The 12,368-nt window shown below is 32.4% G+C and overlaps 3 protein-coding genes across 7 annotated transcripts; all 3 read right to left on the minus strand.

Annotated features, from left to right (window-relative positions):
* Window positions 1–267: 267 nt before the first annotated feature.
* Window positions 268–1,214, minus strand: LOC18022629 (germin-like protein subfamily 1 member 11). Its single transcript, XM_006405611.2, has 2 exons — window positions 1,030–1,214; window positions 268–939 (listed from the first exon to the last, which is right to left on the minus strand). The coding sequence occupies exons 1-2, from the start codon at window positions 1,157–1,159 to the stop codon at window positions 401–403; spliced, it is 669 nt and encodes a 222-aa protein (XP_006405674.1). The 5' UTR covers window positions 1,160–1,214; the 3' UTR covers window positions 268–400.
* A 1,937-nt stretch (window positions 1,215–3,151) lies between these two features.
* On the minus strand, window positions 3,152–4,018 carry LOC18022630 (germin-like protein subfamily 1 member 11). Of its 3 annotated transcripts, XM_024158809.1 has the most exons (3): window positions 3,808–4,012; window positions 3,466–3,690; window positions 3,152–3,351 (listed from the first exon to the last, which is right to left on the minus strand). In XM_024158809.1, exons 1-3 carry the CDS (start codon window positions 3,935–3,937, stop codon window positions 3,152–3,154), a joined length of 555 nt encoding a protein of 184 aa, XP_024014577.1. In that variant the 5' UTR covers window positions 3,938–4,012. The 3 variants fall into 3 exon arrangements, with proteins under 3 accessions (XP_024014577.1, XP_006405675.1, XP_024014576.1); XM_006405612.2 differs by having other exon boundaries at window positions 3,152–3,690; window positions 3,808–4,018; XM_024158808.1 differs by having other exon boundaries at window positions 3,152–3,690; window positions 3,811–4,012.
* A 4,810-nt stretch (window positions 4,019–8,828) lies between these two features.
* Window positions 8,829–9,656, minus strand: LOC18022631 (germin-like protein subfamily 1 member 11). 3 transcript variants are annotated; one of them, XM_024158882.1, is made up of 3 exons: window positions 9,456–9,656; window positions 9,143–9,367; window positions 8,829–9,028 (listed from the first exon to the last, which is right to left on the minus strand). In XM_024158882.1, exons 1-3 carry the CDS (start codon window positions 9,583–9,585, stop codon window positions 8,829–8,831), a joined length of 555 nt encoding a protein of 184 aa, XP_024014650.1. In that variant the 5' UTR covers window positions 9,586–9,656. The 3 variants fall into 3 exon arrangements, with proteins under 3 accessions (XP_024014650.1, XP_024014649.1, XP_006405676.1); XM_024158881.1 differs by having other exon boundaries at window positions 8,829–9,301; XM_006405613.2 differs by having other exon boundaries at window positions 8,829–9,367.
* Between the last annotated feature and the right edge of the window lie 2,712 nt (window positions 9,657–12,368).

Raw genomic sequence — 12,368 nt, forward strand, 5'->3', positions numbered from 1 at the left:
TTAAGAGTTTCAATTCCTTCATAATGTTCCGGAATAGCAAAACATAACTCTCCTAATGCAAGGTTTCTTCCCTTGTTGTATTTATTTATCATTGGTTAACCTAATGTTGATATCATGACTTAAGTATCTTCTAAAGTTATATGAACCCTAATTTAATTGAAAAAAAACAAATATTAGCGTTAAGTGGATTGAAAAAGTAACCATTGTACGCATTAATCCATTGCTGGAAAAAATATAAAAGAAAATATTAATTCATTGAAAAGGTTGTTCAAGGGTAATGACAATGATTAACATCATGTCACGTTATTGTCTTAAACGGGATGGATAATACATGATCCTTATTCAGAAAACGGTAAAGAAAACTAAAACAGTTAACTGCTGAATAGTTTTTATTGTATGATCAGAATATGGCCTGTAGATCCATGATCTTCCTCCGGTTCAACTGAAATGCCCTTGCAAGAATATCCGGGTTTATGGGCGGGTTAGACCCAAACACTGTGTTAGCAACAGTGATCAGACCTGGGTTTTGGCTGTTAAAAGAAGTGAATGCAACTGCTGGAACTCGTCCCACATTGGCATGGTAATGGATGAGTCCCTTTGGAAACACAATTAGATCACCTTTGTTGAGTGTTTTGGCGAAAAGACGATTTCCGTCTTGGTCTGACGAGACAAAACCTGCCAAAAGTGTTCCTTCTTGGACAATCAAGAACTCGCTGGCACGTGGATGGGTGTGAGGCGGGATCAGCCCATTCACTGCATAATCTACACGGGCAAATGCAATTCCGAGGGTGTTTAACCCTGGAAGATTATCAGCAAAAACGGGGGTCACATTTGTTCCGACAGCATTTGTTGCAACTCTTGGCTTGTCAAGCCCTGTGAAAAAGAAGTCGTCTGCTGTGGCGAGCTTTGGGTCTTTGCAAAACTTTCCGTTCACAAACACTGAAAATGATAACCAAATAACGAAATAGTATAATAAATCATAGAAAGAAGAGTGTCAAAAGGACTAAGAAATCATCATTATGTACATACCACCATCTGCTGGGGTGTTTACGCCAACGCAGAAGTCTTGAAGGGGGCTTGGGTCAGAAGCAATGGCTGATGGAAGTGTTAAAGCCAAGAGAGATAGAATGGCGAAAAAAGAGAGACTCTTCATTGGCATCTGCTAGTTGAAGCAATTCTGAAAAGAGAGGATTTTTTTTTCTTCTTCTTGAATTAAGTACTTATGAGACACAGAGTTCAATTTATAGATGAAATTCACGCAAATTGTTTTTGAAAAAATTTCCCAGCATAAACCGAGGGTAACACTAGATTTTCACAGTTTTCAGTTAGTCTTTGTCACATGTTATTTAAAATTAAAAGCGGTTAATGCATGATTCCATTTAAGCCAAAATATTAGGTTAAGGTTGTTTACAATGTTTAGGTAATAAAAAAATGTTTGTATAAGTTTCTTGACAAAATGTTTTTTTTTAAGAACTTTTCCATTTTCGTCTATAAAATTTAAATTCCTATAATTCTTTTCGAAGGATATCTTCAACAGAAACTTTTATAATACTATTTAAAAATTTAAAATTCTATGTTTCTTTTGCATTTTCGTTCCTAAAATTATTCATTTCACAAATAATCTTACTTTTTTTATTCTTTTAGACCCTACATTGTATGTCTCATAAATATATCAAAATTTTTATTTTTTATTTTTATTAGTTCGTAATACAAGATTTTTTTATATTACTTTGAAATGCAATGGTTGATCATATGTGAAAATTTATGATTTTTTTATAATATATAATTTATTTTATCATGATGTATATATAATTTTATGTTGTAATGTAGTATGTTTGTGTTTGTAATGTTTAATGTTTGTATTATAGCTTAGTTAATAAGGAAGTTTTATTATTATAGTTAATAATTATGATCAATAGAGTACTATAATGCAAAATACATTACAAACTTTTTTGAGGTTCCATTTGAGGTTGTAATTCTGGAGAGAAACACCCTTCTGGAAATTCCCTAAATGATTATGGATGGAAATTATGAAAGTAGAATTGTTATTTTTTACTGTTTTTGGTGAAAAACACAATAGTTTTTAACTTTCAATAATTACTCTACTTTATACAATCTTATAAAGGATGGGAGCACGCACGTTTTGTAGATTTGACTTCTCTATATATATATCAGTCTCTTTCACCTTTTTTTTGTGGATCAAGTCACCGCTTTAGTTCTCCACGTAGGAGCCTAAGTCTAAAGATTGGAAAATGTTTGGGACATTATTTCAATGTTTCAACGCTTTACTTTCACCATTTTCCTGATTATATATTTCATAAAATGATTGCGAAAGGATTTGATATGTTTTCCTTGTTTTTGTTGTCCCATAATCATAGGTTTTTAAGGAAGTAAAAAAAAGATCATATGTTTTTGAGTTTCCTTTACTCTTATGTCGACCTAACTACTCTAATTGATAATTGTTATCATATATATGTGTTAAGAAACCTATCATTTGTTAACTCTTGATTTTTCGATAATGTAAAGTAGGTTAGGCATTTGGGAGTTTCTTTTTATTGTGAACTCTTTCTTTTGTCAATCAACTTCAAGTCTTGTTGGTAGCCCTCAAGTCTAGTATATACACTTGATACTTAGTTATCTAACTAGATTAATTGCAAATTGTAATAGATATTATCAAGATTAAGTCAACTACATGACAACTCTTTACATCAATGGAAATGAAATCCTATCCCTTAACACATTTTTTATTAATTTTCTCTTTACTTTTCAAATAAATAGGTTAAGAGGGTTTGTCAAAAGAGTTAGACAAGCAGGGGGTTACCGAAATTAATGAGTAATTTAAACCACTTTCAAAACTAAAGCCGAAAGAGTAATCGTCAGTGAGTAGGGTGAAAAAGAGTTGGAAACCATTATCTTGCTTTTTCAAAACATATGTGGATTGAAAAACGACTATTGCGTGTGGTAGATTGCCAGAATAACTTTGTAAGCATTAATAATCATTGTTAAAAAATAAAAATAAAAAATAGTACATTAAAAACAGCAATTAACATCATGTCGCGTTATTGATGAATGGATAATACGTGATCCTTATTCAACACAAAGTCAAAAGAAAATAAAAGTAATCAAAAGCACAATACATTTCATTTCATAATCAGAACTTGGCCTGTAGATCCATGATCAATTTAGGATCCAACTGAAATGCTCTTGCAAGAACATTGGGATCGATTGCCGGGTTAGATCCAAACACGGTGTTAGCAATTGTGACAACACCTGGGTTTTGGCTGCTGAGAGCAGCGAAAGCAACCGCTGGAGAGCGTCCCACATTGGCTTGGAAATGGATGAGTCCTTCTGGAAACACAAAAACATCACCCATGTTGAGTGTTTTTGTGAAGAGACGGTTTCCATCTCCGTTTGATGTGACAAATCCTACAAAAAGAGTTCCATGTCCGACATACAAGATCTCGGTAGCACGCGGGTGAGTGTGAGGTGGGTTCTGTCCATTCACTCCATAGTCTATACGAACAAGCGATATTCCAAGGGTGTTTAACCCAGGAAGGTTGTTAACATTCACGGCTGTCACATTCGACCCAACTGCATTAGCGACAGCTCTTGCATTTTGAAGCCCTGCCAAGAAGAAATCATCCGCTGAGACGAGCTTTGGATCTTTGCAGAACTTTCCATTCACAAACACTGATAAACATATTTACCAAATAGGAAAAAGAGTGTTACAAATGAGAAATCAATGTAAAACCAAAAAGAAAAAAGAGAAATCAGTAAATACGATTAGGAAAGTTATCATGTACATACCACCATCTGCTGGGGTATTGACACCGACACAGAAGTCTTGAAGGGGGCTTGGATCAGAAGCAATGGCTAATGGAAGTGTTAAAGCCAAGAGAGATAGAATGGCGAGAAGTGAGAGACTCTTCATTGTCATATATTTATTATTAACTTAAAACGATTCTTTCGATGAAGGGAAGATGTTTATGCTTGTTGAATGTTCTTTTAATTGAGAGGTAAGAAACCTTTTAGATAAAGAGCTCAATTTATAGATGATTTTAGGTGTTGAACCAGTCTATATATATACATATATATGTATATACACTTGTAAATCCAAAAATGCGACAATGTCCGAACTATAAGTTTGACATGGCTAAAATATTTGTTTAAATATTGTTCTCTGATCATTTCTTAACAACCATGTTTATGGTGGTAATATATCTAATGCACAGTATATGATACCAAATTATGCACTTGACGTTTGAACGGGCATGTTTTTGTTTAATGATTGTATATTCTCAACTTGTCATGAATTTATACGTGCTTGTCTGGATAATACGCAAATTGCACGTGCGATAATGCTATTGAATTGACTCAAACAAATGTCAATGTGTATTTGTTGGATTAGTTTTATTGTTTCCTTGAATAACAAGCCATGACTTTATCAACTCAGTATGTTGGAAGAGATCAGGTCTCTAACTTTATTGAGGAATATTTGACTCATAAATTTAAACCCGTCGATGGTGCACCCACGTCATCGCAACCCTAAATTGTCCGTTCATCTTAGTTGTAATGTTTTTTACAAATAGATATTGGTTCCAATGCTTGTTATACATTTTTTTACGGTTTTTATATGGCAAATTCAAAGCGTGAAATTAGGAATCTCCGACGAGGATATTATAATTGAATTTACCATTGCGTTGATGCATCGTAAAATTAAGATAATTATCTTGTATTTGTATTTAACTATATTATTTATTTTACTATTTACCCTAATTAACTTAATTTTATTTTTAAGGATTTTTGGAGCTGGCTTTTAAGCTTTCTCATAAATAGCTTAATTAAGCCTTTGTGATATTTGTTTATATTTATAACTAGATGAGTATCCGCACTAACGCGCAGGTTTATTTAAAAGTGTTCATGTCGATAGACCTGTGCTAATACTAAAATTTTTGCGTTTATATATTATATTTGTTTTAAAATTTTGTATATATATCAAATATAGAACATGCCATTTATTTCATTTGTGAATATGTAGTTTTATTTGACTAAGAGAAATAATAGAATAACAATAAAATCAAGTGTTGAACTTATGAATAGTTTAATCTCACTGTCTATCAGTTAGATAATACTGTAAGCAACTATATATATTTTATTTAAATCCCAAATATTTAGATTGCATTTATGATTTAAATATTAGATTCAAGCAGATTAGTCTACTTAATTTGTGAAACCCCAACCACATTCTTAAGAAAGGATAAAAACTCAAAATTATATTCTAACACTAAATAATTGTATACAATCACGTACATAGAAAATCATCAAAGCTCCATGTGAAGCAGTGAAGGCTTTGAAAAACAAATAACGTATCTTACATCAAATTGTGAGAAAGTATGTTCAAACGACCACATAAATATCATCTTACCAGACTAACGAGACAAGATTTTAACATAGAAAAATGAAAGGAGATGTGTATGTGGTTCCTGTTTTGTGTTCCAAACGTCTTCTACATATCCTGGTACATCATTTATATTGTTGTATATTTTTTTGTTTTCATAATTTTGTTATTTTATTTAGTTGAATTTAAGATTCAAATATTATCATCATAAGGTCCTGAAACCTTTTCTAAGAAATCTTGTAATTTAGTATTAAGTTTACGATTTTTTCTAACAAATTTAGAGTAATCTTTAAAAATATTTACAAACCATTGCTAAAAGTGTCTTTGTGCTTTTGTCCCTTAGTGGTGTTTTAGCTTTCCCAATATTTATTAGCCTCCACCATCTTCACCAAATTTCAATATACATGAAATAGTTTTAGTTAACATAAATAGTTGTATAAGTATATGTTATTGATATATACTGAAGACCTCTGTTAGTTGAATTTTTCTCCTTCTGATGTTAAAAAAGTAAGCATTTTCTTCTTCTTTCCATCTTTCTTGAGGACCTGGCTTTTGCAAACATGATGTTTTGAAGTTTATTTGCTATCAAATGCATTTTTAACGAAGGCATAAAGCTGAAGGTCACACCTCTAAATTTTTCTCACCACCTAGTTGGAGTATACACATTGTTTTTGGGAGAGAAACCCATTAACATAAATAATCATTTTATATGATAAACACATTCTGATAAGAATAAAAATAAGGCCAACATAAGGCAGAATAACCTAAAAAGGTAGATTGTATAAAATATATCTATTTACTGAAGTCTCCAGTGAGCTCTTGGTCCATTATCAATTTAGGAAAACTACATTCTTAATATAAAAGAGAAATCTTAATTTATAGTTCTATCAAACCATGACTCGAAACCTTCTTTGCTTTTGGCTACACAACCCAATTTTTTTTATTTTTTGCGTAGCAGTGCATTGTATGATATGGACCCAAAAAGATCTACGCCTGAACTGCAGATCTAACCAAACATTTTTTTGATGCATTTGGAGTTGAGAGTTGACCCAATATATCATACTCGTTCAATTTATCCGTCACAATTCTCTCTAGATCTCTCACTGGTGTATACTGCATCAGCCACACGCCTGTGTACAGTTGCAGGTGGTGAGTCAGTGTCTATAAGTTTGAAACTGATCCAAAAAAATATCTTTCTCTGTACAGAAAAGTAACTAAACATGTTTAGACTGCGAGAAAAGTAACTAAAATGTTGTGTTCTCATGATCTTTGTCTACATATTGACAGATGTAAAGCCATCGCTTGTTTTGAGTTGTGGACCATGCATTATCGAATTCCAAGATGCTTGAAAACCCAGCAGATAAATCATTAACCTCCTTCATTGGAGTATATGTATGAACTCTAAAATAGATAATTAAATTAAATTACAAACCAATACACATACGAATTGAAAGAGGAATATAAAAAACAAAAGTAAAAAAAAAGAATATACAGTCAGTAAGAGAAAGAGAATTTACCCGGAGAACTTGCAGGAGAGTTCTCGGATTCTTCCAAAATTCAAATTGCATTCGTCCAAAGCTGACACTATGATATTTTATTTTGGCGGAGTTCTTATTTAACTTTGGACTGGCAAACACTTCATCTTTACAGCCGAAATGGTAATGTCACGCCTTTCTTCTCTCTCAGATAGTATGAAACTGATAAAAGTTTGAAACTTCTTTGTTTCCGCAATGTTACGTTCTGCTGGTTATGACAATGATGTGGATTGGAAGACATGGTGTTTTAGTACAACTTTATTGATTCTGCTGGTAATGTTAATAATGTAGAAATAAACCTGTGGAAGAAGGGACGACCAAAAGAGGTAGTGGAAGCGTGACGTCCAAAAGAATGTGATAGGAGAAGAGAAGAATATGGTGTGCATATATGGTCTTCTACAACTAAGTCAGTTGGAGAACTCCACCATTTGATTTTTATGGTCCAATATCCAAATAAGGTGGTTGCTCATGACGACTTTTATGAATTTCACAGATCGGTCGCTAACTTTTATATGATACTTATCTAATTTACGAACTTTTCTCTATTTTTCACAAAACCACATATCAAGATAATGAGATCATACACTTGAATAAGTCTGATACGCTCATCCTCTCCATCACCGAAAGTCGCGTATTGATCTTATGCAAGAAATTCTTGTGACCATCAAATTCTCTGCAAGACAAATTAGATAGAAAAATTATCAACAAGATTGTTATAAGGTAGAGATCTACCAAGAGGAATAGACATTGATATTTTTAAAACTGTAATTAAGAAAGATTAATCGTAGAAATCGATGGAGAGGAATTCCAGACCTATTGCAAGAGAGAATGGGTGGCTTCCACATGAATGCCAATTATGCCACGAAGCGAATTTAAAATGGAGGGTTCACTTCAAGTAAGAGTTTGATTTCTTGGGTAGAGGAAGTGAAAAGATGGAGGATATAAAGAGTCAAATTTACAAATTGATGTAAATGCTGCAATTAAAGTTATTAAACCTAGAAGAGAAGAAACCGTGACTATTGAAACGTACAAAAATAATTAGGACACGTGTCATCTTCTGGGATGCTAACGTGTCGTCTTCTGGAGAGAGTTTCTTCATCTTTTATATAGTAGATAAGGGGAATTAACTATTAAGCTGAATAACCAAAAGTCTTAGTAAAATTCATCAAACGACCAAATTGTTTTTTAACTATTACATTGTGTATATTTATTACAACATATAGTAAATTCTCTATTTTTCTTAAGTAATGTTAGTTTGTTTTTATGGGTGGAACTTCATGTTTATTGCATGAATCACAATTTTTATTTTGTAGACCATCTTTGACTTGCATATTCTTCTCACAAACATTTCACCTTCTTTGTAATTGACATTAAATATATAGCAGACTAGACAGATGTTAGAGAAAAATGAAAATTATTAAAAAAAATTAATAATAACAGAAAATGTAGTACATCTGCATGTCTTTTTTTTTTCCCCGAGTACGTCAACATGTCTAATTGCTACCAAATAAGACTATAACCAGATAGACAGACAAAATGTATTCTTTTCCGACGACAAGAAAATGTACTCTATTCCAAGTTTTCTTACAAATGGTATCTTCCTTACTGAGTTTTCCGATAAAATACGTACGTCTATTCTTTTTTTTTTTCGGAAACTTGTTTAATGACACTTTTCCATCGTAATATGCTATATTAATTGATCATTTGAACAAAAAAAATTAGTGAGAAAAATCTCTGACACGAATGTAATTCATTCATTGTTGATGAAATAAAAACAATAATCATTGACAAATTTGAAGGAAAAAGGCAACGACCAACAATGCATGATCCTTATTTAGACGAATACAAGAAATGCAAGAATGAAATTCCAAAACACAAGTTTTGTTACATCATGATCAGAACTTGTTCTGTAGATCAATGACAACCTTAGGATCCAACTGGAAGGCCCTAGCAAGAACGTTCGGGTTTATCGGCGGGTTAGATCCAAACACAGTGTTAGCAATAGTGACAACACCTGGGTTTTGGCTGCTTAGAGCAGCGAATGCAACCGCTGGAGATCGTCCCACATTGGCTTGGAAATGGATGAGTCCTTCTGGAAACACAAACACATCACCCTTGTTCAGTGTCTTGGTGAAGAGACGATTTCCATCTCCGTTTGATGAGACAAAACCTACGAAAAGTGTTCCTTGTTGGACAACCAAGATCTCGGTGGCACGTGGATGGGTATGAGGCGGGTTCTGTCCGTTCACTCCATAGTCAATACGGACAAGCGAGATTCCAAGGGTGTTTAACCCTGGAAGGTTGTTAACATTGACGGCTGTCACATTCGATCCGACTGCATTATTTACGGCTCTTGCATTGTGAAGCCCTGAGAAAAAGAAGTCATCCGCGGTCGCCAGCTTTGGGTCCTTGCAAAACTTTCCGTTCACAAAAACTGAACATAGTACCCAAAAAAGTGTTAAGGATGAGAAATCGAATGAAAATGAGGGTAAAAAACTAGTAGGAAATCAACATTTACGTACCGCCATTTGCTGGGGTGTTGACGCCAATACAAAAGTCTTGAAGAGGGCTCGGGTCAGAAGCAATGACCAATGAAAGTGTTAACGCCAAAAGAGAGATAATTGAAAGAAAGGAGATAGTCTTCATTGCCATATATTCAATGAAATGATTCGTGGAAGAAGGGGAAGTGTTTTCGTTTCTTGAGTATGGTTTATTAGTCAAGAGGTAATAAACATATGAGGCATTTGAGCTGAATTTATAGATGAGTTTAGGTGCTGAACTAGTCTATAGAAATGCATATACTAGACCTGTAAATTTAGGAAATTTTGAAAATATCTGAATTCTAAATTTGAAAGCGTTGATAATTTTTTTTTTTTGAAAAATCGTGCTCTCACAACACTCCATCTTTATGGTAAGAATACTTCAATTACAAAAAAAAAACTACAATATGAACATACAATATATTTTTATTTCTAATGAAAAATTATCCAGTTGAAGTTTGAAATGGCAAGTGTTGGCAAGTTATACATAAAATGTTTATTTCATGATTATCTTCCCTCAATTTGTCATTAATATATTTAGTTATATTTCATTTAACACATGCAGCTGAGTTGACTGAATCAAATGTCAATTTGAAACTGTTAGTTTGGTTTGATTGTTTCTATAATTGAGTAGGCACGACAGGACTGTATCAACTTTCATCTATATACATAAATTGATAGTAATAATTTAAAATACCCTCTAATTTAGGAACATTACATTGTCATAAAATTTTGACTCCAATCGTGAATATATCGTAAATATGTTAGTTTGGTTTTCTTGTTTCTATAATTGAGTAGGCACGATAGGACTGTATCAACTTTTATCTATATACATACATATATTGATAGTAATAATTTAAAAGGAATATGGCCTCTGGTCTTCTTTAGGAACAATGTCATAAAAATTTGACTCCATTGATCGTGAATATATTGTAAATATCTTTGTTTACCCGTTATATCCTGACTGTTCTAACCATCTTCACTTGTTCTTTCCCAGGTTTCGAAGAGATATTCTGGTAACACTCTCGTGTACATGCGTCGGATTTCTGGAAACAACTCCAGCAGGAAAGCAAATGAAAGCAAATAGTTGGAAAGAATTGAGTTGTAATAAGTTTTTTAGTTGATTTTATATAAATTATGAAGTCGTTACGATTTGATATTAAAATACTCTGGAATCTAATAACACTATTATTTAAACTATATTTTAAAATCTATGTTTAAATAACATATAATATGTCATTTTAGTGCGAACCATTTCAAATTCTAGATTGAATAGACCCTCTCAAAATCTTTGCATAAGCATCCGAGACGGTAATCAAATATACTATTATTTGTGAGGTCAAAATCTGATGTGTAGTTTCTACAGTGATTGTCCTACGTGTCATTATTAAAAAAAGTTATGTGATATTTTAGTTAATTCTGATAGGTCGATCATTAATTTTACGTTTAAATACATGTAACATGACTCTTTTCCTTCGATTATGGTCAGCAATTTTGTTAATGGACCACCGATCTCGAAATCGGCACTAGCCACTGATTTTGGTTATGGGCCACTAATATCAAAGTCGGTACTAGCCTAAAGCCTAAGTATCCATCATACTTTATATACTCCTCTCGGTTTTATTGTTTTCTTACATATAACGTCCGTCTTCTAAGGTCTAACATCCTTTTTAAAAAATTCATCTACGTCTTTTTAAAAAATCGATATATATTATTATTTATGCATTTCCGTAATGACAACCTACTATTTTTTTATAATTCATACTTCGCTGATTGAATATTTCATCTCTCGCCTTACAGTAGTATCGTCAGGTAAATAAAAATATGTTTCTATTTTTATTTTAATCCGTGATTTAAATGTTTTATTCTGCTTCTAGATGTTCTTCTTATATAAATCCATTGCCTAATAGTTCTTTCCTTAAAAAAATTTATGAATTTTCTGTAGCGAGTAGCAATCGTCGCCTCTGTTATCATCATATTTTGCCATGTCATCTGCCTCCATCTCAAATCGTTTTTATAGAAGATGAACATTTTCTGCTCATGTTTACAATGATAAATTTACAGGTTGGTTGAAGTGTAGTTAGGACTATCCTAAAGCCATATCGTATATGTATTCTGAATCTGACCCATTGGATTTGGGATCGTAAAAACATCAATGGCATCCCCATCTTTGCAGCAACTCTAGACCGAGTATTATAGCCAATTGTAACCCCAACGTTGGCGAAGCCTACTACTTGAGGGTTTCATTGCATGTCGTTTGCGATCTATGTTTTTATATGCTACTAATAATTAATGGTGTTGTCCACCCTACTTTCAAAGATGCATGTTATGCTTTGGGTTTAATTTACGATGATACTGAGTATGTCAAATTTTTCTATGAGGCAAGTCAATGGGCTCTTGCTCCTCTCTTCGAATGATGTACACTGCTTTGTTAGGTGCAGGTTCTACGATGAATCCATTTTGTGTTTGGAGATTCATTCAATGTTTTTTAGTAAAGTTTTATCAATTATTTGCATTGTTTTTAATTTTTTTCCTTAATTATCTTATTTTAACAATTTCTTAGATTTTTAGTTGTGTTTGGATTTTAATTATTTTCCATAATGTACTTTTTAAATTTAATAATCATCAATAAAAATAAACGATTAAACAGATTTCTAATTAGTTTTTGCTAATTAATAATTTATATATTGTTCTTATTTTTACTCATTCATAATTGTTATTTATTGTTATAAAAGACGTACAAATAGTTTTCCTAATAATTCATCTATATTGCTCTTTCTTTATTCACCTATAATTCTTATAACTTAGAAGTAGAAGTATAAAGAAGAAGTCGAAGTTGATGATAAGAACTCAAAACAAAAAGATGAATTTGAATAAAACCATAGAGAAAAAGAA

The sequence above is a fragment of the Eutrema salsugineum genome, unplaced genomic scaffold (assembly GCF_000478725.1).
Source record: "Eutrema salsugineum unplaced genomic scaffold, Eutsalg1_0 scaffold_14, whole genome shotgun sequence".
In the NCBI taxonomy this organism is placed as follows: domain Eukaryota; kingdom Viridiplantae; phylum Streptophyta; class Magnoliopsida; order Brassicales; family Brassicaceae; genus Eutrema; species Eutrema salsugineum.